Source organism: Mustela nivalis, assembly GCF_964662115.1.
Source record: "Mustela nivalis genome assembly, chromosome: 2".
NCBI lineage: Eukaryota > Metazoa > Chordata > Mammalia > Carnivora > Mustelidae > Mustela > Mustela nivalis.
This window is the reverse complement of record NC_139021.1, coordinates 130,446,631-130,474,140: the sequence shown is the minus strand read 5'-3', so window position 1 is coordinate 130,474,140 and position 27,510 is coordinate 130,446,631. Positions and strand designations below refer to the sequence as shown.

The 27,510-nt window shown below is 41.9% G+C and overlaps 2 protein-coding genes and 1 long non-coding RNA gene across 4 annotated transcripts in view; 1 reads left to right on the top strand and 2 right to left on the bottom strand.

Moving 5' to 3' along the window:
* Positions 1-12,392, bottom strand: part of HNRNPH3 (heterogeneous nuclear ribonucleoprotein H3) — a 39,131-nt gene extending 26,739 nt beyond the window's left edge. Inside the window, exon 1 of the mRNA XM_082714907.1 lies at positions 12,263-12,392. The gene's annotated coding sequence lies outside the window, so the exon portion shown is untranslated. The remainder of the gene's footprint in view (positions 1-12,262) is intronic.
* PBLD (phenazine biosynthesis like protein domain containing) lies at positions 127-22,506 on the top strand. Of its 2 annotated transcripts, XM_082715053.1 has the most exons (9): positions 127-262; positions 11,839-11,938; positions 12,310-12,408; positions 15,253-15,362; positions 15,450-15,479; positions 17,873-17,961; positions 18,227-18,405; positions 20,987-21,049; positions 22,092-22,506. In XM_082715053.1, exons 1-9 carry the CDS (start codon positions 179-181, stop codon positions 22,202-22,204), a joined length of 867 nt encoding a protein of 288 aa, XP_082571179.1. In that variant the 5' UTR covers positions 127-178; the 3' UTR covers positions 22,205-22,506. The 2 variants fall into 2 exon arrangements, with proteins under 2 accessions (XP_082571179.1, XP_082571180.1); XM_082715054.1 differs by lacking the exon at positions 20,987-21,049.
* On the bottom strand, positions 22,266-27,510 carry LOC309855149. The gene is made up of 2 exons (XR_014306640.1): positions 26,210-27,510; positions 22,266-26,167 (listed from the first exon to the last, which is right to left on the bottom strand). It is a non-coding gene; the product is annotated as an uncharacterized lncRNA (long non-coding RNA).

Below are 27,510 nucleotides of genomic sequence, written 5' to 3'. Positions count from 1 at the left end.
ATTCAATTTAGGGACTTAAATATTAGGGGATCACCTATCTTTAAATGCAGGTGTATTGGAGTCATTGCTTGACTTGGGTTGTTGGCTGTTTCTGTATCTGAAGTAAAACATTAACTTACTGAATTTTTGCAACAAGTAGAAGTAGTGCAGGCTACCAGCAATTTTGAGAACAAGAAAAATGAAGCTCCCTGTTTTTGTAGTAGATGCATTTACAGCAAAAGCATTTTGTGGGAATCCTGCTGCTGTTTGCCTCCTAGAAAATGTAAGTACTTGGTTTTCAGGTGCAGTACCTGATTCTAGATTCATATTGAGCCAAATATTTCCTACAAAAAAAAAAAAATCAGACCCACCTGTTTGACTTTGGTTCTTGTTCTCTGTCAAATGATATCAGCAACGTTCATGTCTGAGAGTTGATTTTGACCAAACTAATGAGAGTGCTTGCGCACAGACGCTCTAAGTCTGGAAAAAGAAAGATTTATGTAAGGAAGAACTAAAGCCAATTAAAAAAACCAAAACAAAAACAGAGGACTCTTTGTTAGCCATCAGGTTTTCATTGAGTGAGCACCAAATGTGAAGGCGAATGAAATTAACTGAGTTTTATGTGACTGGACATAGCTGATATTATATTTAACATAAAAATTTTAGCTGAGTATCTTTAACCTTACCTATTTCAGACAATTAGAAATTCTTTTCAGGACCAAGCAAAAAACATTTTGCAAGGAATTAAGTTATTAAGTAGAAGGAAGTACTTAAGCTCTAATACAGGGAGAATTCTGTTTCCTGAAAGTCTCATTTTAAAAATGGCTTTTGAGGGGCACCTGAGTGGCTCAGCTGGTTAAGTGTCTGACTCTTGATCTCAGCTCAGGTCTTGATCTCAGGGTCATGAGTTCAAGCCCCGGTGGGGCTCCATGAAAAAAAAAAAAAAAAAAAGGTTTTTGATTAGGATAAGTATTAACAGAATAGTTAAATATTCATTGACCTTCAGTGCTTTGTGTTTCTACCTGGCTATTAGGAAACAAGCTAAGGAGCCCTTTCACTCACAGAAGTTAGTTCAAGAGTAGATTATCTGAAAATTATTCCAGAAACACAGTAAACAATTGATGATTTTAAGTAAGTTTTACTAATTTGGGCAAATTATGTGTTAGGGACTTCAAGTGGAGTGAATGTCAACCTGCACATGAAAATCACCTAAGGTGGGGCGCCTGGGTGGCTCAGTGAGTTAAGGCCTCTGACTTCGGCTCAGGTCATGGTTCCAGGGTCCCAGGGTCCTGGGATCGAGCCCCCATATCCGCTCTCTGCCCAGCAGGGAGCCTGCTTCCTCCTCTTTCTCTCTCTGCCTGCCTCTCTGACCAACTGTGATCTCTATCTGTCAAGTAAATAAATAGAATCTTTAAAAAGAAAAAAAAAAAAATCACCTAAGGAGGTGGCTCATTTGTTAAGCCTCTGTCTTTGGCTCAGGTCATAACCCCAGGGTCCTGGAATTGAACCCCGCATTGGGCTCCCCGCTCGGTGGGAAGCCTGCTTCTCCCTCTCCCACTCCCCCTGCTTGTGTTCCCTCTCTCTCTGTGTCTCTCTCTGTCAAATAAATAAATAAAATCTTAAAAAAAAAAAAAAGAAAGAAAAAGAAAATCACCCAAGGAGCTTTCAAATTCCTACGCCAGAATCTCTGGAGGTGGGACCCAGGCAGCACTGTTTTTTAGTTCCCCAAGTGATTGCAGTGTGCTCTCAAGATGACAAATGCCTGGGGTTTTACTGAGATGGGTGAGTATTGTTGGTTGAGTCCTTGTACACTTATTTTGTCCCTCCAGCAGAGCAGCAAAATGATGATGAAGAGTCCTCATCTCACTTTAAGAATACATTCATTATGCGACTTTGCAGCTGGCATTTTCCTACCCTAAAATGCGGAAAGTAATAAAGTTAATAGGTTTTATCAAGTAACACAAGAGCTTGGGAGGATTAGTGAGAGAATGATTAACAAGCAGATTTTAAATCGTGAACGTTCTTTAGAAACAAGCTGGCAAACAACTTCATGTCAAGGAATTGTGGAAGTGACTGAAATTGCTTGTCAAGAGTCTTAGTATCTTTGTTGCATGTCTCCATGTAGTATTCTTGAAGAGTTCTGAAAATAGCTTCAAGGGATTTACATACTCAGTTTTCACCAGATGACAAGAATTAGCATCATTCTTCAACTTATTCCTCTTACTTCCAGTACACTCACTGCACACCAGAGCCTTTTTCTCCTCTCTTCAAATATATTTTATATGTTATTTATGTATTTGGAAAAGCTAGGATGCAAAAATTTAAGCAAAGAACTTAGCATAGTTCAATGTGATCTGCCTCAGTAAGAATGGAAAAAAGAAAAAGAAAATAAGGAAGTCCATGACTCAGGGCTGCTCTCTAAAATGTATTCCAATTCACTTCCGGGCTTTGCATCTATGATACCAGGCTAATTTGGTGGCCTGTCAGGGACAACTGAATAGATAATCAAAAGAATAATTTGCTAGTTTTAGATTCTGTGGATGTGAGAATCCTGTTCTCCTGGAGGCAAATTTGGCACTTTCCCTAATTCATAATCAATAAAAATTCTAGTGGAAGCATAAACTCGTGGTTTATGCCCTTAGATTCTTTGACCCATGGCTGGACACACAAAACAAGTAAACTCAGGAAAATATCAGAGACTAAACCTTACAATGTGCTAAACCTTATAATGTTGCCCACAGTTCAGCAGGCGTTAGCCCATCATTACCGTACTCTACAAATATTTATCAACATCTACCACAAACCACACTTTGGGGTAGGGATAGGAAGTACAAAGATTAGCACAGAGTCTAGTGAAAGAAAAAGACATGTAAATCCAGTCATTATCAAATAGTTAACCACAGAGGCTAAAAGATCTAATGGACATCTAGGTTCTTTCCATAGTTTGGTTATTGTGGACATTGCTGCTATAAACATTTGGGTGCACATATCCCTAGATGTCCATCAACAGATGAGTGGATAAAGAAGATGTGGGGTATATATACAATGGAAAACTATGCAGCCATCAAAAGAAATGAAATCTTGCCATTTGAAACGACATGGATGGAACTAGACGGTATTATGCTAAGTGAAATAAGTCAATCAGAGAAAGACAATTATCATATGATCTCTCTGATATGAGGAATTTGAGAGGTAGGATAGGGGAGTTGTGGGGGGTTAGGGAAGGAAACAATGAAACAAGATGGGATCTGGAGGGAGACAAATCGTAAGAGACTCTTAATCTCACAAAACAAACAGGGTGGCTGGGGGGGGGTGGAGGGTAGGAATAGGGTGGCTGGGTTATGGACATTGGGGAGGGTATGGTGAGAGCTGTGAAATGTGTAAGCTTGATGATTTACAGACCTGTACCCCTGGGGCAAATAATTCATTATATGTTAGTAAATAAAATAAATACATTAATTAAAAAATAAATTTTAAAAAGATCTAATGGAACCAGGTACAATAGGGACTCAGAGAACAGAACAGTGTTGGATTTTACAAAGGAGAAACTACTTCAGATTTTAAGTTAAGAGCTTCAAAGAAGTATTCTTTTTTTGTTTTGTTTTGTTTCAAATTATTAAAAAATTTGACTGAGTTGAGACTAATCACCAAAAACCAAACAAACAAACAAACAAACAATCCCCAAAACAAAAACAACAACAAAAAAACTTGATGGGCAGACTAAAGACAAGGCAATTGCACTTTGAACTGTTTGAATACTTGCAAAAAAGACCTTCCTACTTCTTCTCCTTCTTCTTTGACAAAAAGACTTCCGGAAGGAAAGGAAAAGAAAGGAAAAAATTCTGGGTGGCAATATTCCAAGAGCTTCTAGAATATTCTAAAGTTTGTTTTGTTTTCTTTCCTAGACAAGTCCATTTTTTAAATTTTCACATGAGTAACTTATAACACCGTACATTAGCTGAAAATAAAAACAGATTAAGAGCTAAATGGAACATGGAACAGATATTTGAAAAAAATATTTAAAACCTTATAAAATTGATAGTGTCCTCAAGTGCTTGACAATCAATCTGACAATAAAGATCATGTCATGGCATGGAAAGTGTATAGAAACAATGTTTTTTTTTTTTTTTTAAAGATTTTATTTATTGGGGCGCCTGGGTGGCTCAGTGGTTTGGGCTGCTGCCTTTGGCTCGGGTCATGATCTCAGGGTCCTGGGATCGAGCCCCGCATCGGGCTCCCTGCTCCGCAGGAAGCCTGCTTCCCTCTCTCTCTCTCTCTGCCTGCCTCTCTGCCTACTTGTGATCTCCGTCTTTCAAAGAAATAAATAAAATCTTTAAAAAAAAAAAAAAAAAAAAGATTTTATTTATTTATTTGACAGAGAGAGATCACAAGCAGGCAGAGAGGCAGGCAGAGAGAGAGAGGAGGAAGCAGGCTCCCTGCGGAGCAGAGAGCCTGATGCGGGCCTTGATCCCAGGACCCTGAGATCATGACCTGAGCTGAAGGCAGCGGCTTAACCCACTGAGCCACCCAGGCGCCCAGAAACAATGTTTTTAAAAAGATTTTTTTAGGGGTGCCTGGGTGGCTCAGTCTTTAAGCATCTGACCTTTGGCTCAGGTCATGGTCCTGGGATCCTGGGATTGAGCCTCCGCATCAGGCTCCCTGCTCGGTGGGAAGCCTACTTTCCCTCCCCCACTCCCCTTGCTTGTGTTCCCTCTCTTGCTGGTCTCTCTCTCTGTCAAATAAATAAATAAAATCTTAAAAAAAAAAAAAAAGATTTTTTAGGGGAGGAGGGGCAGTGGGGGAGAGAGAGAGAATCTGGCTCCATGCCCAGCACAGAGCCCAATGCAGGGCTCCATCTCACAATCCTGAGATCATGACCTGAGCTGAAATCAAGAGATGGACGCTTAACCAACTGAGCCAACTGGGTGCTCCTAGGAACAACATTTAAAACAAAAACATTTTATTTATTTATTTGAGAGAGAAAGAGAAAGCAAGAGGGAGAGGGAGAGAAGATCTGAAAGCAAATACCACACTGAGCAAGAGCCTGATGTGGGGCTCTGTCTCACAATTGTGAGATCATGACCTGAGTGGATATCAAGAGCTGGATGCTCAATCAACTGAGTCACAAGGCATCCCCAGAAACAATATTTTAAAGAATAAAATAGATATATTACTTTGACAGCTGTGTAGAAACTACAGGAACTCATGACTAACTACTTGAATAGGTCAGAGGCCTGGGGTAGTGCTAAGGGGTGATAGGTTGTTTATAATTCTGTCAATCAGCTTTATTTTTTTATTTTTATTTTTAAAAAGATTTTATTTATTTATCTGAGAGAGAGAGAGAGAACACAAGCAGGGGGAGGGGCAGAGGGAGAAGCAGGTTCCCTCGTGAGCAGGGAGCCTGATGTGGGGCTCAATCCTGGGACTCTGGGATCATGACCTGAGCCGAAGGCAAACACCCAACGACTGAGCCACCCAGGTACCCCAACCAGCTTCAATCAGTGAAAATAACATAACAATGGGGTAGAGAGCCCATATTTTATTCTTCATATTCTTTTTTTTTTTTTTTAAGATTATTTATTTGACAGACAGAGATCACAGAGAGGCAGGCAGAGAGAAAGGAGGAAGCAGGCTCCCCGGAGCAGAGAGCCTGATGTAGGGCTCGATGCCAGGACCCCGCAATCATGACCTGAGCTGAAGGCAGAGGCTTTAATCCCTTGAGCCACCCAGGTGCCCCTATTCTTCATATTCTAACAAATCCTCAAGTTGTTTTGTTTTGCTGTTCTTGCTGCTGTGTGTACGTGTTTATGTATATGTAGGTGTATGTGTAGGGTGGGGTTTCTCAACAGCGGCAGTGTTGATATTCTGGACTGGGTAGTTCTTTGCTGTGTGAGGCTGTCATGGGCAATGTTGGTAACCCTGGGCTCTGTCCACTAGATGTCAGCAGTCTTCCCTTCTCCCCCTGTTATGAAAATGAAAAACGGCCCCCCAGTTGAGAACCACTGTGTCAGAGGATCTTTCCTAAAGATTGTATGTATGTATGTATGTATGTATGTATGTATGTATGTATGTATTTAGCATGAGCAAGGCAAGAGGCAGAGGGAGAGAGAGAATCTTCAAGCAGACTCAGTACTGGGCGTGAAACCTGATGCGTGGCTTGATCCCAGGACCTGAGATCACGACCTGACCGGAAACCAAGGGTTGGACGCTTAACCAACTGAGCCACTCAGGCACCCCTCAGGGGATCCTTTCCAAACACCAGTTTATTCTTGGGTTTTCCTGTTACAATTATCCATAAATAACAACTTTGCCGTGTGGCTAGTGTATGCATTTATTCCAATTCAGCTGGCATTTACTGACCATGTGCCATGTGCTGGACACTACGCCAGGATAAAATATAATATTCACATCTATGCATTTTTATTCTTTGAAACACTAACCCAATCATTTCCAGAGACAGCAAGGAGGACTGGCTTTGCAGTTTTAGAGGAATGCCTAGTTTTAGTTTCTAAACTACTTGCTGTTCCAGTTTTCCTGGTTAAATTTAGAGGGTAACAAAAGCCTTTTTCAAAAAAAAAAAAAAAAAAAAAAAAAAAAGCTTCTTTGCAGCTTGGTGTGTTATGTATTTAAGCAAGAATGAGTATATAGAAGTACTGTGTTTAGTTTGTGCTTTAACTCATTTGGGAAAGCTTATGATACAATGGCCATTTCCAAACTTGGTGCCCTTCCTCAGTGGATCATTGGCTCTGTATGCCTACACTGAATCAGAGGCTTCTGCGGTTTCTAGGGTGTTCCAAAGTCATATCTCATTTTTATCCCCAGAAAAGGCATGTGAAGAGTGCAGAGATTTTTCCAGGGCATTGAAATATTTTCTCTTGTCTAGTATTTGAGGGAAAAGAGCAATGCAAGGGAGGAGGAGATTTTGATGTAGGAATTTCTGCTTCACTGGCTTCTAGAACATAACCCTCAGGTTTGGGAGTATTAACTTCAGGTAAGTTCAGCCAGATACTGTGCTAAATTGATTTTTATTTGTTATCTCATTTTACCTTTACATCTACTCTAAGAGAAGGTCTTTTTTTTTTTTTTTTTTAAGACTAGGCTCCACACCCAGCGTGGAGCCCAATGCAGAGCTAGAACTCATGACCCTGAGATTAAGAGTCAGGTGCTCAATGGACTAAGCCATTCAGGCACCCCTAAGATTAGGTCTTATTATTATCATCACCCCCATTTTACGGATGAGAAGACAGAGGCAGAGGAGGGTTAAGTAATTACCCAAGTGGCTGACTTCAGGATCCTACCACAGGTCTGCGTGACTGCAGATCCTGAACTTTTAACCTAGTCTGCTTACTACCAGACTAGCTGTCCTCCCCTTTTAATCTCCCATGGCACCCCTTATTTCCCAGTTGGTAGCATGCATTGCTCTTGTTGTAATTCATTCAATGCCTGTCTTCCTCACTAGACTGCACATTCTTTGACATCTTAACCTATTCTAACTTATTCCATGACACATGGCTTAACACATGAGAGGCACTAAATAGCTATCTTTTGAGCAAAAGCAAATCTGTTAATTGAATTATAGCAAGTTCTCTATCTTAGGAGTTCTAGCTGATTAACAACTACTGATCTTTTATTTCATTGGTGAGTTGGGCTGGGCGGGATGTGCAAAGAGAGTATGAGCTTTGGGTTCTATGATGGGGCTGGAGATACGAGACACCCAGAAGAATCGTCAGGAACAACTGAAGACAGCCTACAGTTTAAGTGCTGCCTTGTACAGACATCACTTCAAAATAGGAAATCCAAGTGCTTCAGAAGGAATCTTCCCTTTCTTCCAGGATCATTTAGAACTTTCCATACCAAGTGCTTTTCCTCTGCTGGGATCTACCTACAGAAGAGGGACAAATGAACAAGGACAGATAACAGGACAGTCATGTTTAGGCTGTCATATTTCCAAGCAGCCACAAGATGGGAGTATTTTAAAACTTTGCTCTGATTTTTTGATCATTAATGTTTGTGGGCCATATGGTGATGAAACCTCAGTGTCCCTCGGCAGCACACTGAAACTCAGAAAAACAAACATGGCTCTGTCTTTGCTGTCAGAAATTTGATTCATGAGATTGCCAAAGGGAAATGGATATTAAAGCAAGACGAAAAAATTATTGGAATAAAAATTCAGTTTTTTTGCATGAATGCAGTCTCCTGTTTCTCCAGCTCCCAAAGTTGAAGCAACTTTAGTCTTCTGATGATTCACTATTATCTTGACCTTTGGTTCCAGTGTAGAAATTTGGCTGCCTGTCATGCATATCGAGGACGGCTACTATCAAACTTTCTGCAGCGTCTCTGGTCCCTCAGGCAAATAGCAAGTGAATTTTAGGTGTCCTGGGGCAGAAAATACAGTTACAGAAATTCAAACTGTAATTGGTACAATACGCCAAGGTAGAGAGGACAGAAGAGTTGATGGTCAGTGAAGTGTGTATGCTAGCTGATGTGCCAAAAAGCCCATTTGCAAAGAAATCCATTAACAACAGACAGTGAGCTTGGCTATAATGTGGGATGCTTTAATGCTTTTTGAGACTCTTGTCCTAAAGGTGGAGGGAAGCAAAAGACAAGAAGAGGAAGGACGAGGTTAGGGCGTGTGGCCAGATCAGAGGAAGGCCTGGCAGGCACTGCAGGTTCTCCCAGCCACGGCAGCAAATCCAGAAAGACCAACACAAGCTTTTGTTTATCACCCCTTCCATCCCCACCGAGGCCTGTGATTGCACTCTCTGCAGTAGGGACTTAGTTGGCTCCCAGTTTCTCTCAGGGGTCGTTAGCCCAGGCACGTGGACCAGTTTCCACACAGAAAATTCAATGAGCCAGGGGGAGTGCTGCTGAACATCGTTGTCTTGTTGGCTGGGATGCCCAGCAGACCCAGCCCATCTACTCAGCGGGGAAGACTCACTCCCCAGGCCCCAGGCGTGACAGGTGTTTATGCCACTTCATTCCCACCATCCTGGTTCTCCTTACCTCGGCTCACAGAACCTTAGAGTGTCAAAGATTTAACAGAAGAACAGAAGCGAGGTCAAGTGACTTGCCCAAGAAGCATCCCCAACACAAAACTCTTTGCCCATATTTTCCTGTCCAACTCACCCAAATATGCTCTTTTTCTAAGTCTACATCTAAAGTCCTAGAGTGTGTGTGTGTGTGTGTGTGTATGTTTAAGATTTTATTTATTTATTTGACAGAGAGAGACAGCGTGAGAGGGAACACAAGCAGGGGAACTAAGGGAGGGAAAGCAGGCTTCCCGACGAGCAGGGAGCCCAATGCAGGGCTCTGAATGCGGGGCTCAATCCCAGGACCCTGAGATCATGACCTGAGCCGAAGGCAGACACTTAACAACTGAGCCTCTCAGGTGCCCCTAAAGTCCTAGAGTATTAATTGTCAAAAATCTATGTGTCTCAATTACACTCTGGTGTTGCTCCCTGTTGCTTTCTGATTCCCTACAAGATGCTAAGCCCCTTGAAAATGGGGTTGTATTGTATCCAAGAGGGCTGCTCAAACTTTAACCACCTAGAAATCTAGTTATAAAAAAAAAAAAGGAAATTCTAATTTAGAAGGTGGAGGGGGGTAGCTAAAACTGTATTTCTAACACATTCCCTCGGTAGTGGTGCTGGCCTAGCACAGCACTTGGTAATTGACTGATTGCAGCTTTCCTTTAGAAACGCTGTTGTGGGGGTGGGGGGGCGCCTGGGTGGCGCCTGGGTGGCTCAGTGGGTTGAGCCGCTGCCTTCGGCTCGGGTCGTGATCTCAGGGTCCTGGAATCGAGTCCCACATCAGGCTCTCCGCTCTGTGGGGAGCCTGCTTCCTCCTCTCTCTCTCTGCCTACTTGAGATCTCTGTCAAATAAATTAAAAAAAAAATCTTTAAAAAAAAAAAAAAGAAAGAAACGCTGTGGGAACCCATCTCATCTGATAGACATTGGTTTTCTGGTCTGCAGTGTGCTAAAGGGATAATAATGGTTTGTCTTCGTTATGGGGAGGCAGAGTGGTGTGGCTGCTTAAAGCATGGATTTTGAGCTACTCGAAATAAAAGCTAACATTTTCCAAGTACTTGTTGTGTGTTGGGCACCATGATTAGCACTTTATTTGCATTATTAGATTTAATCTTTTGAAAGAAAAATGTTAAGTAAAACACAAATCATTGTGTTTGAATTGCAGACAATACATCTCAATTTCTTAAGTCATTTCTCTCTCTCTAGAACCCCACAGCGTCTATAGATTTTGAAGACAGTGCCTCTTTAAGAAAAGCTTAGTAAGTCTGCTAGGATCTTTATATCAGCTGATAGTTTAAAAAATGACTGATTTGTCACAATAACCACCGTTTTGTGCCTTATATGAGTAGGTAGAACATATTTCAAAAGAATTTGAATCAACTAAAAGATAATGGGTGCTTAACTTGCCTAAGTCAGTTAAGTGAATTTTGAATTTATCAGTATAAAGTTATAAATCTTATTTCTGGGTTTTGGGGGCTCAAGAATAGCAAATTTGGCCAAAGCAAAAATACATTTGTCTTGAGATTTCTTTAGAATTCAAAATCTAACTAGCGAGTATTTATTGATTAAAAATTTGATTTTCATTCACTAAAGGAAAACTCATGTTTCTGACCCCCCCTTTTTTTTTGAGTTAAGAAGAATGTGTGTGCATGTATATATATGTATTTGTGTGTCTTCACAGGAGCTTTTCCACCTAAGTACTGTTGTCCTCATTTTAAAGGTGTGGAACTGAGACACCATGAGATTAAACGACTTGCCCACTTTTGCACTGCTTCTAGGACCTGACCCAGGATATAAGTTCACATTATTTTCTTAACCATTTATTTTGAAAAATTTAGTACTTAAGAAAAAGTTTTGAGAATGGTACAATGAACATCCATATACCTTTCCTCTCGATTCACTGGCTGTTACCATTTACAAAGCCCATTCTTAACCATTCTTCCGTTTATTCGGCATATTGTGACTTAAGGATTTATACGACCTCTCTGTGTTTGATTTCTTTATATACATGTGGACAAAATATTTACTTTGAGAGTTTTAAAGATGAAGATGAAGTGGGGCGCCTGGCTGGCTCAGTTGGTAGAACATATTACTCTTGATCTCAGGGTCGTGAGTTCAAGCCCCATTTTGAGCATAGAGCTTACACATACAAAACAAGTAAAAATGAAGATGCCGTGAATAATATATTCTTCCAGCAAATGTTTATTGAGCTCCTACCATTCTGGGATGAGTATAAGGTATAAGTAAAAAACAAACAAGATAGAACGTTGTATGCCCACATAAACTCAGATGTTGGGGGACAGACAGTGAAGGGACACAGTGGGTAAATTCAGGTGGTTTAAGCATTGCGAGGAGACAAAGCCTTTAGACAGAGCACCTTGGAAAACTTCCTGGAGGAGGTGAACTCTAGCCTAAGGCCTTACTCATAAAAGGGAGTGAACCCTGTATAGATGGGAGCAGAATGGGCCAGCCTACCCAGAGTGGATACTGAAAATCTTTTTATTCAACAAGAAAGGGAGATTGTGGTGTTTCCTTTGTGGAGATTGTTTAGAAGAGAACATAATCTCTCAGGTAGACTAGATAAAAGGGCTGACCAGTAGGTTTTTGAGTCTTTCCTAGCTTTGACATCTACAGCTCTTCATAGAGTGCTACAAGCATAGATTTCCAAGAAACAATCTTTATAAAAGTGTCTTGACTTCCTTGGAAATTATTTTCTTTTAGGCAAGTAACTTTTAACATTCACAAGCTGTGTTATTAACTAATGGCAGTTGCTGTCCAAGGAAGTCTGATTTGTATTTTTGGAGTCTCAATAAATTTTTGTTTCCAATTTAGAAACTGGATGAAGACATGCATCAAAAAATTGCAAAAGAAATGAACCTCTCTGAAACCGCTTTTATCCGAAAACTGCACCCCACTGACAACTTTACACAAAGTAAATATGCCTTTTTTTTTTTTTAAGCCATTCTTGCACGGTACCAGAAGCTGCTTTTCCAGTGGGGGAATGGTATTGCAGAGAGATGCCCACTAACTATTTGCATGCAGACAGGAAAGAAGGTGGGGAGATTCTGATTTGGTTTTCAGCTCATCCGGGGGAGTAGGTGTGGGGTTATTTGAATGTTTCAGCTCTAGATCTGGCACCGGGGAGCCTTAGGATGCTGGCCTAGACTTTACTCCTCTTTCACAATGCATTTCAGCTATTAATCATGCTAGGGAAATATTTAGAAAAGAATAAGAAAAATGAAATTTTGTAACCCACTTGTATGAGAATGATCTTGTCTCTCCTTGGCTTTTCCTCCTTCAAAGGTTCCTGCTTCGGATTAAGGTGGTTTACGCCGGCGAGTGAGGTACCCCTATGCGGCCACGCCACCCTGGCTTCTGCAGCTGTGCTGTTCAACAAAATAAGTAACATGATTTTCTTTTATGAACCTATCACTGAGCAAATAGCAAGTTTTTTTTTTTTTTTTTTTTTTTTTAATTCTCACTCTTTGTGATGAATCAAAGTCACTGGTATCAAGACATTACAGAGTCCTATTCATGCCATTCAGGACGCTGAAACAGATACAGCTTCCCAAAACTCTGGCCTTTCTCCAATAGGTGCCAGGCCTATTGGAGAGCTCTGGTTGTTGTTCCCTAGAATGTCATTTTGTTTTGAACAGGAGCTGTCTGGTCTCTGACCAGCACAGGAGGGGAGCTTGCAAGACACAATACGTGTCTCACATGATGTGGTATCAGAGAACCATAAGGCACAATTTGCTCCAAGTGTGTCCCCACCCACACTAAGATTCATTTCACAAGAGCTGCTTCTTCTTCTTTTTCTCTTTCTTCTTCTTCTGCTTCTTCTTTTAAAGTAAACTCTATGCTCAACATGAGGTTTGAACATGCGACCCTAGAGTCACATGCTCTGTGGGCCGAACCAGCCAAATGCCCCTCACAGGAGCTTCTTGACTCTGATGTTTAAAGATCCATGAACCGCAGCTAGATACACATCCCTTGTGAGGAGACGATGTTGGATCTCAGTCCTACCAGTTTTCATCTTTGTTACATTTAGTGTAACAAAGATCAGGGCTCTGTGGGAATGAGGCAGAGAAGAGATGCATAGAAATGCCCTAGAAATGGGGATGGAAACAGCCATGAATGGGTGTAGACAACAAACAGAGGCTTAAGTGAGGAAATAAACAGGATGCTATGACAGAGGGTAACAGTGGGGAGAGCAGCGTTGGAAAAGGAGGTTCTCCGGGCAGTTACATAGATGGGGAGGGGAGGGGGTGCTGTTACAGAACCAGTTCCCCTGGGAAGCACACTGCATGCTGGGAGAAGTGCAGGCAGTATTCTTGGAGGTCAATATTGGCAGGGGAGTAAGGGAAAGCAGAATAGAACAGAGGGACATGATGAACTGCAAAGTGGTAGCAACAAAGAAAGGCCTAGGCCAAATCCACAGGGAGAGGTGAAGCTGTGAAGATCCTTCAAGTACTATAGTTCCAAATAGAAACAAAGGTATAGGCCTTTATACCCTCCATTGACCTGCATCCAATGCCCACAAAAGCAGCCTGACTTTGGGTAATGTGATTCACAGAGTGGGACTCAGCTGAGGTGTCAGTCCTCAATACCCCTGGCAGCTGGGGCAGGGCTGTGTGAAGGCGGAGACAATCACGTCTTCAGGCTGCGTCTGAGAGCAGCTGCCTCCTTCAATGCATGCGTCGTCTTTCTTTCCTTGCCTCACCTAGTCCTGCCTTCAGAGGGGAAGGTTGAGATGCTGGACAGCAGCATCCACTTAGAGAAGGGGATCTTCAGGCTGAAGAATATCAAGCCATATGTGCAAAGAATTCGAGTGGGAGGAGGACTATTGGGGCAGAGGCAGCAGCAAATGCAAGGATGTAGTTGGTAAACCTGGAGTGGCTGGAGTTTCGGCGGGGGGGGGGGGGACTGGCAGGAGGTAACATGAGGTCATGCTACCATGTAGCCCATTATATGTCTTAACAAGATAATTTTTGTTTCTGTGGATAAGGGACCAAAATGAGAGCAGGAATATACCCTGAAATATTGCTTAGGAACTCAGTCTTGAAAAAGATTTTACTGGGGCGCCTGGGTGGCTCAGTGGGTTAAAGCCTCTGCCTTCGGCTCAGGTCATGATCCCAGAGTCCTGGGATGGAGCCCCCGCATTGGGGTCTCTGCTCAATGGGGAGCCTGCTTCCCCCCCCACCTCTGCCTGCCTCTCTGCCTACTTGTGATCTCTGTCTGTCAAATAAAGAAAAAAATCTTGAAAAAGATTTTACTGAAGTTGGATTGCGTGCCTTTTGAAAACCCCACAGTTTTTGGTGTGAGGCAGAGATCTGGAGTAATAGCCTTCAGATTGATGCCCCCATGGAGTGTCTTAAGTTTCAATAAGATAAACTAAGAAAAAAATTCTTTGCAAATAATGATGTCTTCCACCAATTATAATGAGAAAAATTAAACTTTGGGTTTTAAAGTATACATTTTATAGTCAGTGAAAGTTAACCAACCATGCCAAATTTCCTTACCCTTTTAGATACGGTTACATTTTATAGAAATATGAAGGAGGAAAAAAGAATTAGGTCACAGATCTTTGTTTTCACTAAAAATGTCACCCACACTGAGGTAGATAAGTGGGCCAAGTTGTATCAGTAACATGAAGGGCTAGTATATCAGCATTTGTGGCCCAATATTTAAATAAAAAATTTATGTGTAGCTTGGTTTATTTAGAGTAAACTTGATTTGTTTCTAGTAGCCTGTCATTCATAATTTGTATGTTCAATTCATCATCCCCCTGGCATATTTTAGATTAGTATTATTTGTAACAATCTAGTATTGTAGATGGGTACTCAAAAATCTGCTTTAGAAAACACTATTACATCCCTATGAAGTAGGTTTAATTATTACCCCATTTTATTGATGAGGAAATTGAGGCTTAAGGAGGTTAAATAATTTTTTCAAGGACACAGTTAGCATAAAGGAACTGGCATTTGAAGCCTTGCAAGTCCAATCAGATACATTCTTGGTTCTCAAGTGAGAATCTGGTGGGGGCTATCTCTACGCTGGACCCCAGTAACCCAAACCTGAACCTCTCCTTACAGGAAAAGGCAGCACTGCCAAGGAATCTAAGACAATGCAATAGTGATCAAAACAGATGTGCAAATCTATGACAAAGTTTATTTCCCTATTTCTTGTTTTCCTTTCAGAGAGTTTTCTAATTGATAAAGTAAGACTCTTTTTTTTTTTTTGGTCCAGAAAACGTGAATAACGTTCTAACCTTTGTCACTCTGAGTGGGGAATTGAAGGCCAGAAGAGCAGAGGACAGTATTATCTTGGATCTACCTCTTTATCCTGCCCACCCCCAGGTCAGCTCTTTCTCACTACTGCCATGAGCCTTGTTGACCGACAGCTCATGTACCTTACAATGGTTTTGTCTTTTTTTCCCCATCTAGGACTTCCATGAAGTGGAGGACTTGATAAAGGTTGGTGAAAAGAATTAAACCTAAGCTCTTGTGATTTGGTCATTTGTTGTTTGAACACAAAGATTCAGTACCATTTGGGGGCACCTGGGTGGCTCGGTCAGTTGTGTCTACCTTTGGCTCAGGTCACGATCCCGGAGTCCTGGAATTGAGTCCCGCATCAGACTCCCTGCTCTGTGGGGGAGCCTGCTTCTCCTTCTGCCTCTCTCTCTCTCTCATAAAAAAATAAACAAAATCTTTTTTTTTTTTAAAGATTTTATTTATTTATTTGACAGAGAGAGATCACAAGTAGGCAGAGAGGCAGGCAGAGAGAGAGAGAGAGGAGGAAGCAGGCTCCCTGCTGAGCAGAGAGCCCGATGCGGGACTCGATCCCAGGACCCTGAGATCATGACCTGAGCCGAAGGCAGCGGCTTAACCACTGAGCCACCCAGGCGCCCAAAAATAAACAAAATCTTAAAAAAAAATGTTCAGTACCATATGACCCCCAAAATAGGCCTTCTATTGGTATAAGCAGTCCAGCCTAAGCTTGGATGAAAAGTGCATGGTACATTTGAAGTGTGAATTTTAATGTTGAATCTGTTTGGTGAGAAGCTTGAGCAGTTATCCCTGGATTTCCATTGCCAGCATTACCCTTCATGAAGGAAGGGGGAGGAGAGACTGCTGTGCAGTGGGCTGAGCACAAAGGAAGTGGAAACTGCTGGGCAGGGCAGCCCCGATTTCTGTGGTGAAGGAGGCTGAGGTGAGGGAATGTGATTTGATGGAGGCAGGCAGGAGAGCATGGGCAACTTGACAGAGAAGGCAAGATTCATAGCCTGGCTTCCTCAAGAGGTCTAGGAAGGGGTGGGTCTTCATAACTTTCGTAATGATCCTGCTAATGAACATTTTGGGGAGCTTCCCTGGACAGTACCAGGTGCTAAGGTTTTCATATGCACTATCTCACTTAACACAGTCACCAGGTGAGGTTGGCACTACTATCGTTCCATGGAGATTCCAGGGGACTCGAGCAGCCCTACATGCCCCCGTTCTTAGTCTGTAGAGAAGGAAGGGCCCGGTTAGGGCCAGGGCAAGGGCTGCAGTGAGAAAACCAGTTCTCACTAAATGGCCTGTTGTGGGTACCACTGGGGTGTTTCTCAGTGAATGTTCAGTTACAGCATTTATGATCTCTTTAGGGTCTTGCATTATCTATGTTTTCCAAGAGTAGAAGCAAGCATTACAGATTCTGAATTTACACTCAGTCCCATCTATGGCCTGGGGTTTGAAAGACAAGCCAAATTCATAAATGAGCTGCTTTAAGCATGTTGACAAGAAAATGGAAAATATTCACAGTATAGATGTTCATGGCAGAAAGAACTTAACGTGGTGTCTCTAAGCCTCAGGATCAGCATTTGTAAGGTGGGGATGCTAAAGGGTTGTTTCTCCTGAGTATTCTTATTTTGTGTTCCTAGAAATTGGCCATAAGATTCTCCGCTGAGAATCGGACTTTCAGATTGACATCAGAACTCATGCAGAGGAGGGTGAATGCCCCTTGCAGAAGCTAACAGGCCCCAAGAACAGATGGGATCTGGCTGCAAGAGTTTCCATTTTCAGAGGGAGGGAACTTGTTCAGCTGTGGTCACAGGGGCAGACAGCCAAGTCACCACCCAAAGCAGAGGGAGTCTTGGCTTTGGGACCCCGAACATCTCAGTTCCTGAAGAAGGTTCGAGAACCTGAAGCGACCTAATGATAGCCAGACAAGTACTGTGTAATTCTCATCTGCTCTGAGGCTGGCCAGTGGTGGTGCCAAATGACTTGGAGGGGCTTCCCTGCTCAACAGCCCCCTCAGCTCTCCAAGTCAACAGGCAAACAGACAAACAATGTTCTAGGATGTGAGCATGATTATACTCAGTCTCAGGTAAAGTGTGGATGCAGGAATCTTTAGGAAATATTGCTATGTTACTGATATGCAGCCTACCATCAAAATGAAAACACTGGTTGCCAAGCAGAGCAGTGTTTAGATGAGTGTGCTAGTCTCCAGTTCCATTCAGACTGCTGACCCTGAGTCCTTGCCTTGTAGAATCTGCTGCTGGGACTCCACATGTATTATTTCATTTAATCCTTGCAGCAATGCTAAGAGGTGGGCCTGGGCCCCCCATTTCTACAGACAGTAGACACTAGTGATTCAGAGCTTTGATTCCAGGGCCCCTCAGATCTGGGTCAAGGCATGTGTGTGTGTGTGTGTGTGTGTGTCCCTGTCCCTGGGCCTCTCTAAGTCTTCTTCCTTACTTGTGGGGAAAATGTCCATTTGAAGGATTAGCCTGTTGAGGTCCATAATAATACTTGTGAACAATGCCTGTCTTCAGCTCTCATACAGAAGATCAATGATTTGACCCTGAGGAGTTTTTGGTCTGTCTCTGCAGACTGCCATAGGTGATACACGGGTCCAAGACATCCGCTATTCTCCAGATACCCGAAAACTCCTTGTCCGACTCAGTGATACTTACAAGAGGTAAACAAAATTTTTGGCTTCAGCAGCACTTTGGGGAGGGCTGAGAACCCAGATTTATAGCGCTGTCTTTGTCTGGCTGTGCTAGGTCCAGTCAAACCATGGTTTATGCAGAGACTTGTTCTCAGAGAGGAAAATAATTCTACTTGCTCTCTCATTCCGTCCTGCTGAGCCATTTGGGCAAAAGCTGCACCCTCGCTGGCTTTACAGAGTCTGTGCCGTGGTCTGTGAGATGGGTTTGTCCTAATTCATCCCATTTATGAACCAGGTCATTCCTGGAGAACCTGAAGGTGAACACCCAGGATCTGCCGCAAGTGGAAAACACAGGGAAGGTGAAAGGACTCATTCTCACCCTTAAAGGAGAGCCTGGAGGGCAGACCCAAGCATTTGACTTTTACTCCAGATATTTTGCACCGTGGGTTGGTCTGGCTGAAGACCCCGTAACAGGTACTTTTTGATTTGGGTCCTGGGGAGGGTTCAACAGTGGAGAAAGTGCCCTTCACAAGACCTTTCAGGTTGTTTGGGTTTTGAGCTGTTTTTGTTTCCCTTTCTGCCCCTGCCCTATTCCTTCCTGAAGTCTCCTGTGAAAACTACAGAACAAAGGAGGCAGTATAGCTGGGTTAAACCTTCACACCCCACAGCCTGGGTTTGCAGCCTCGCTGCCTAACTGTTGACCTTGGGCCAATCTCTTAACTTTTTAAAGTTTCTATTCCCCTTGTTGTGATGAATCACTGAATTCTACTCCTGAAACCAATATTACACTGCATGTTAACTAACTAGAATTTAAATAAAAACTAAAAAAAATGTTTCTATTCCCTCTTCTATAAAGTATGAGTAATACTTCATAGGGTTATGTAAAAACAATGCATGGTAAATGCTTAGCACAGTACTTGGCACATGATAAATGCCCCATAACTATTAGCTATTTTAATAATAATGACAGAACTTGTTCCCTGAACTAACACTTCCAGATCTGCCATTTGCAAAATTCAGGGGCCAATGTCCTCTATAGTCACAAAGCCTTTTGTTTTTTCCAATGACCACCCTGCATGATCATTGAAACATAAATAAGATTTATTTTCTGAAGGATAAATTCCTGGGTTGTCAGTGGGAAACACAGACAGGACTAGCTTTCCCAGACCTGCCTGCAAAGTGGGTGGGATGGGTTTGGGAACATGGTTATTCAAGATCTACCTGCTAGAAGCAGAGGGATGAAATCAAAGATGGGCAAGAAGGGGAAGCTTCCTCTTTTCATCCTCTTAGAAAAGAGTGGGCTGAGCAGAAAAAAGGGGGCGGGGGGGGAATACTTGACGGAGGAGGTTGGTGGATGTGACAATGGCCAAGGCAAAAGGAGGCTGGGAGGAACCTTTGAAGCTCCGGCTCCAAACAGAAGACAGAGGCTGAGACGGTTTCAGGACTTTGACCTAGTTCACTCTCTGAGAAACAAAACACATGAAATTCAAAGCTCAGAAAAGCACTTTTCTTAAAGACTCGGGAAAATGCCCAATGACATCCAAATAGTACACATTGACCCTTCCCCAAAGAAAAGGAGTTTCTAGTGGATTTACACATGCACAGCTGCTTCACAAAGATTTTAACTGGTACAGAGAGCAAGTGTTTTCCCCTGTAATAATGCTTTTCTAAAGTAGGAAGGTCTTTGGGCTATCATGATCAACAATCTCAGCTTGCTTGAGACTGAGGGATTTCTCAGCATCTAGGACCTTTGGTGCTAAAACCAGGATAGTCTTGTGAACTGGGATGACTGGTCACCCTAGGTGGACCTCCCTTGATCTTTAGTAAGTTTTCCTGAATAAAACCCATCCTTGTCTCTCCCAAAGACTCTTCTGTCAGCTATTACTTTGAATTTTATTTCTTCATTTTAATATCTATTCACTGATTTAAACAAGGGCACAGTCGAATGAAAAAAAACAAACCCTCACTAAAAGAAAGTTTTTTTGGTACTAAAAGCCTAACAATGTTGGCTTGGTGGAAAATTTAACCTATTGTCAGAGTTCCCAGTATTCTTTGCATATTCATCCTAGGAGGAAGGAGATAATTCCCTTGAAATATCAGAGAAAGATTTAGGTAAGTCCTTGGTCGTCCTACCATGGGCTGACAATGAGCTGATAGGACAAGAATTAAAACCTCCATTTAACTAATTCAAAAGATATATGCACCATTGTGTACCATACATAGCCAAGATGGGGAGGCAACCCAAATGTCCATTGACAGATAAATGGATAAAGAAGATGTGATGTGTGTATATACACATAGCCACACAAACACTAGAATATTATGCAACCATAAAAAAAGAATGAGATTTTTGCGATTTGGGACAACGTGGATGGCCCTAGAGGTATTATGCTAGGTGAAATGTCAGACTGAGGAAGACAAATACATATGATTTCACTCATGTGTGGGATCTAAAAAGCAAAACAAACGAATAAACAAAACCCAGAATCAGACCTATAAATACAGAGAACAAACTGATGATTCCAAGAGGGAAGGGAGTTTAGGGGATGGGTGAGAAAGGGGAGTGGTGAAGGGGAGTGGGAAGTGTACCTACAGGCTTCCAGTTATAGAATGAATAAGCCACAGGAATTAAAGGCACAGCATAGGGAATATAGTCAATGATATTGTAATAGCATTGTATGGTGATGAAGGGTAGCTATACTTGTGGTGAGCAAAGCATAACATAGTTTAATCACTCTGTTGTACACTTGAAACTAATGTAACATTGTGTGTCAACTAGACTCAAATGAAAACATTGGAAAAAAGGCCCTGCAGTTTGATTTGGCCTTCAGAAAGTGTAAAACATAGCAGATACACTATTTGGAGAAACTTCTCTATAAATTCTGTGTTTTCCTTTCTATGTTCATTCATAATCCCACATTCTACTGTGGCCATGGCCAACATCATGACCAAGTCATCTAAGGTTTAGTTAGACTGGATAGTTGGTTGTAACTGCTTAAAAATTTACCACAATGTCACCTCTGTTTTTGTATCATAACTTCTCACTTCTTTTAAGGGTCGGCACATGCTGTTCTCAGCAGCTACTGGTCTGAGCAACTGGGGAAGAAAGACATGCATGGTAGGGTGGGTTTTTGGTTTTGGGGTTTTTTTTTTTTTCATTTTTAAAAATATTTAAACTTTAGCTAGCATTCCTTCTCATATGTATTATTGATTTGAAGACGTAATAAAATGTCCTATATCACCCATATGAAAACAAAAGATTTACATTCCTTCACTCTGAATCCTCTGTTCAGATCATCTTCCACCCCTGTCCCTCCCAACCCACAGACACACTTCTAATACAGTAAGTGCCCAAGAAATGTTTGTTGCTGTATAACTTTGGTCCAGTGAGGTTGCTTAGACCGTGACACATTGAGATGGGATGATTACCAAAGTTCCTTATTGCCATTGCTAGTCACGGGATTGAGTCAAACAAATTGCTTTTGAACCAAGTCCCCTAATGACTTGGGGGAGGGGAGAGAGGAAATAGATTCCAGCCAATGGAGGCCCAATAGTCAAAGTGGGAATCTGACCCTCCAGGAAGGAGGTTTTATGCAGTGGGAGGGTCATGCCTCTGACTCTCATTTGGGGATACCAGGTTGGCCGGTCTTTCTTTGGTGATCCTAGTTACTCTCCTATACACCAGGAAGGCAGAGGCTGTGCCTCTTGTTTGCCTGACTTGTGTGGCTGCTTGATTAAAGCACAGGGGTGAACAAGCTCCCTTTGTCTTTCAGACCTGGAAAGATGGGGCTCTCTGTGGAGGGCCAAGATCACCTCCCTTTATCTTTTTAGATTTCTATTCCATGCCTCTCCTAGACAGAAGTGGGGAGGAAGCTATAGGCGGGATGCGTCTGGGACATTACAGGAAGTGACAGAGGAGACTCAGGAAGAGAAGATGTGGGCCTGTGTGTTTTGTGGCTCAAATTGCATTTACAGTCTCTCAGTCCTCAGAAAAACAGGGCAGGCTGGGCAGTGCTATGGACAGAGGAAAGAATACATTCTTTCCATTGAGCTGGGAGGGTTCTGGAGCTTATAAGAAGAAATCTTTAACTATGCCCTGTGAATTAGAAAGGGTGAAGATGAACAATATTAATTTATGACTTGTTTTATGTTTCCTTTAGCCTTTCAGTGTTCCCGCCGAGGAGGAGAACTGGAGATTTCACTGCGTTCTGATGGACGGGTTGACATTAGGGGAGGCACTGCTGTTGTTTTGGAGGGCACTTTGACAGCCTAGAAATGGTTGTGGTTCGATGCTGTGATTTTTGAATAACAAAGTATTTTCTGCATAAAAAGAAATGTAGGGGCGCCTGGGTGGCTCACTCGTTAAGCCTTGAGTGTCTGCTTTTGGCCTGGGTCACAATCCCAGAGTTCTGGGTTGGAGCAGGGCACAGGGCTCCCTGCTCAGTGGGAAGCCTGCTTCTCCCTCTCCCACTCCCCCTGCTTGTGTTCCCTCTTTGGCTGTCTGTCTCTCTCTCTCTGTCAAATAAATAAAATCTTAAAAAAATAAAATAAAAAGAAATGTAAGCGGCTGCCTTTACCAAATTTGTACAGCTGTTCAGTTCACTCACAGGTTAGAAACAGAAAAACTAAGACATATTAATGGAAGTTTCATCATGCTTCCTAATTACTTAATGGAGTTTTGGCTCTGTCTGTGAGTGTATTTGACATAGAAGTAACCAGTAACAAAGAATAATGTTGTCACCTTCGATTGTGACTACCAATCACAGAATGAAGAGCACGTTTATGAGAAGATCAAACCATTTAAGCTTAGGTGTGAATATCTGATAGACTATTTTGTAGCCATTAAAAAGACCCAATAACTATGTGGAAATATTGAAAAAATATCTCATGACATAATATTAAAAAAGGGAATTGGACTACAAATGTTAGCAAAGTTATGTCTATGGAAAATATGAATGTATATGGACAAAAATGGGGCATGGGGATAGAAAGGTGACAGCTGTATATATGTGTGTCTGTGTGGGGGGGTAAAATTGAGAGTCATTTTAATGCACCTAAAAAATTATTTTCCTTATCAGAAAATACTCATGTTCATTAACTAAAAATCAGGAGATACCACAGAATAACCAAAAACCCAGAAATTTCAAAAAAGTGTATGTGTATTAGTGTAATACACATTTTATCAGTGATAAAATTAAATACTAAAAGCAGTATAATATCTTTATCTCGATACATAGTTTTGGAGTGATGTCTTAAAAAACATTCTTCTCTTAATCTTAATAAATATTAAGGTTAATAAAATTGGTTCTAACATATTTTCAATTCAGTGAAATGTATAATGTTGAATATCTATAACTGACTTTGGGATGGGGACTTTTTCAAGACATTAAGAGGGTTTCAGGTGATCTCATCGATGGCAATTCTCAGCCATCTCAAAAAACTGCAAGCTAATCAGTTAGAAATTCCAATAGTGTCCCAATTTTCTGTGACCTTACTGCTACCACATTTTCTATTTTTATTTATTTTTGCTAACGCATGTGACAATGAATTTATTCTAGCAGTAATCTTGTGTTTCTGCTGATTTGCAATGAAGTAAACGATTCACTGGCTTCAGACTTTAGCTTAATGAGTACCCAATGACCTGGTGCATAGCTCACAGCTTCTCCCAACTCATCAGTGGGTCATGACACCATGGGTGACAATCACTGGAGGTTTTTCACAAAGTACAAGGTTTTCTCCATCTTGAACTGAATTGTTTGAGTGATTTTATATAAGTGCATAGTTGTAAGTTTCTGAATTTTATCTCCACAATGTATGGTAAGTTCTTTTTAAACTTACTTCTTTTAAAAATTCAAGTATAATTAATATACAGTGTTATATTAGTTTCAGATATGCAATATAGTGATTCAACAATTCTATATGCCTAGGGCTCATCATGATGGAGCATACTCTTAATTTCCTTTTAAGTTCTTAATAGATATTTTTGGGATACAAGTCCCTGAGGTTATTTGGAAAAAAAAATTTTTTTTTTGCATGAAAGTTGCTAGTTGAAACATCTGAGTTGACTTTGCATCCTATATTTTTAAAGATTTTTATTTATTTATTTGGTATAGAGAGAAGGAGAGCATAAGGAGGGTGGGAGGTGGGGAGGGGCAGAGGGAGAGGGAAAGGCACACTCCCCACTGAGTCGGGAGCCCGACTCAGGGCTCAATCCTAGGACCCTAAGACCTGAGCTGAAGGCAGATGCTTAACCAACTAAGACACCCAGGTACCCCTTTGTCTTATGTTTTTTAACTCTGTATTCACTTTTGTAAGTGATTCTTAAAGAACTGCCCATTTAGAAATGAGCAGTTGAGTCAGAATAGTCAGGGCAACTGATCATACTTACTGGGTTTACTGCATCAACCTGGTCAAAGGTTGAGTGGCTGGAGGGGCCATAGTGCTCCAGAAGTAGCCACGAAGGGACAGGGGTAGGGATGGGAGAGGCATACCTAAATAGATAAAAAGAAGAAATGAAATGACTCTGTGGGTAGCAGGAGCAAAGAGCTTCTGGAATTAGCATACTGTGCAGAGTGAGTTATTTGCTGATTTGAGTACGGCGGGTTTCTTTTGCTTCTGCCCATTTCTTACCCTACCTGATCTTACTAGTGGGCATAGGGGAATGTGTAGAGAGATTGTTAGAGATGTGTCCCAGCACTCAAGTATAATGTTACCATTGCTTGAAAAAAGCGCCCTCCTCAAAGTCAGCATCCCCTGGCATATTGAGTTAGACTGGGTTGTCTTAATGTAGGAAATATCTACAAAATCAGAGGCTTAATATAACAAACTTTTATTTTCACTCCTATCACTGTCTAGTACAAGTCAGGAGGGGTTCTGTTCCATGGTCCTGCAGGGGTCCCGGCTGATTTTGCCTTCTGCTATTTCAACACGTGGCCTCCTTGGTTGCTGCAGCAGGAGGAAAGAGTGGATGGAAGTCTCACTCTGTTTGCCTCAGAAGTGAAAGGTGTCAAATCTGCTCATAGCTTCTTGGCCGGAACTGGTCATATACCCCCATCTAAGAGCAAGGGAACTGAGAAATGCGGGGGAGCTCATGGATATATACTGCATATGGTAAATAGAGCTGCCACACCTGGGGGAAATTTTTAGGCTACTCAGACAGTTCCCCTAGGGTGCTATTACTTGAGTAAATTCATCACAGTGCAAGGGTTCCGTGGTGCAGGCTCAGAAGCCTTTTATGTAAACGTACCAAGAGCAAATCGATCTTTCAGATGTAGAGTCACATTTAACTAGAGTGTAGAGACTGATGTATAGAACCAGAATACCAATTTTTTATTTTACAGTGAGAAGTATAATCACATAAAGGATTAGATCAGAGCATTTCTCTCAATTTGCATATCTGTTTGGGAAGCCAAATTCTAATCAGAAAGCGGCTTCATGACTGTGAAGCTGATAAGAGGAGAGTCGGTTAAATGGACTTAAATGGCAGATGTCATCAAGACATAAGTTTCCTCACTTTAACAATGCATTAGAATCCCATCCTAATGCATTTGATTTACTTGAATTTAACTATATATGCTCATGGCATGGCCAAATGTGATTTCAGTTTTAAATACATTTATTTTTGGAATGACCATGGTCCCTAATGCAAGCCAACAACTTTATCTGGCACTTTACAAAACAGTGAAGTGTTCTAGCACTCGAGAAAAACCTGGCAGTATTGGGCTTGTGCACTGGGATATCAGTCTACTATGATTTATAGGTTATCTACAGGATTTTCAAGGATAATTTGGACAGCACTCAGTTTTTCTTCATGCACCATGTATGGCAACTTGCCTCCAAAATGGCTCTCAACAATCCCACCTTCTGCTGCTCAGACCCTTGTGCTGTCCACTCCCACGTTTCATGAGGGTTGGTCTGTGTGACCAATAGAATATTCAGCAGTGACAGCGTGTTACTTTTGAGATTAAGTTATAAAAAACTTCAGTTTTTGTTTTGGTAGATGTGTGTGTGTGTGTGTGTGTGTGTGTGTCTTTCTCATCACTTGCTCTGTGGGAAGTCAGCTGCCCCTCGTGAACTACCTTAAGGAGAGTCTGGTCAACGGCGCCATGAATGGGCTTGGAAGCGGACCTGCCAGCCCCATCAAGACTCCGACGCCTGAAGTCTGGCTGACACCTTGACTCAGCCTCCTGAGACCCTGAACCAGAGGCCCTAGCCTAAGTAGTGCCAAATTCCTGACCTACAGAAAAGGCCCTAGCCTAAGTAGTGCCAAATTCCTGACCTACAGAAACCCAGATAATAAATGTTTGTTTTAAATGACTAGGTTTAGTGAGGTAATTCGCTTTGAAGCAATAGATAACTAATACACATGCTGTCTGTTTATTCATTTTTAATTTTATTCTGAAAATTTCATTTATTTGACAGAGATCACAAGTAGGCAGAGAGACAGGCAGAGAGAGAGGAGGAAGCAGGCTCCCCTCCGAGCAAAGAGCCCGATTTATTCTGAAAATTTCAAACATGTACAGAAGTATAGAGGATATGTGATGAGCTCCCACGAACATATCATCCAGGCTCAACAATTTCTCACTCATGGCCAATTATTTATGCCTCCACCTGCTTCTCTTCCGCCTCAGGATTACGAGGAAGAAAACCCATTGTTTTGAAGCAAACCCATTGACAGACATCATACACTTTTGTTGGCAAATATTTCAGGATTTGGCACTAAAATATAAGGGTTCTTAAAGAAAGTATGTCAACTATACTTCACTTAAAACAAACAAAATTACTTTAATACCAATATCATAGCCTATGGTACACAGACTCTAAAGCTGATCCTATCATTCCTGCCTCCTTGCATTCATGCCTTTGAATAACCACTTTCCCTTTGAGTGTGACCTGCCTCTAACCAAGGAAGTATGACAAAGATACTTCGGGATACATGTGATTACATGTACATGATTCCATGATTGTGCTACTTCTATAAGGCTGTCACGCTGGTCTTGCTGGAATCTCTCACTCACTCGGAGGAAGCAAAGTACCGTGTTGGGGAAGCCCCTGGAAGCTGAAGGCAGCCTCTAGCCAACAGCCAGGACCAGAGGGAGGCTCTCAGTCCTACAGCAGCAAGAAACTGAATTCTGCCCACAACCTGAGTGGCCTGGAAGGAGACCTTTCCGCTCAGTTGTAGAGAACTCAGCCCCACCTAACACCTTGATTTAGCCTTGCAGAAGACCCAGCTAAACCATGCCTGGATTCATGACCCACAGGACCAATGAAAGGACAAATGTGTGTATGTGTTTAAGATTTTATTTATTTATTTGATAGAGAGGCTGTGTGGCGGAGCACACATGCTGGGGGAGATGAAGAGGGAGAGAAAGAATCAGGCTCCCTGATGAGCAGGGAAGCCCTATGCGAGGCTTGATCCCAGGACCCTGACTTTCAACTAGAGTCGAAGGCAGATGCTTTAGCCACCCGGGTGCCTCAAATGTCTGTTGTTTTATACCATTAAATTTGTGATAATGGTTACACAGCAATAGAAAACCATTGAAGCATTAAAAAATTAGAAACAGTAACTCAATATTTTTG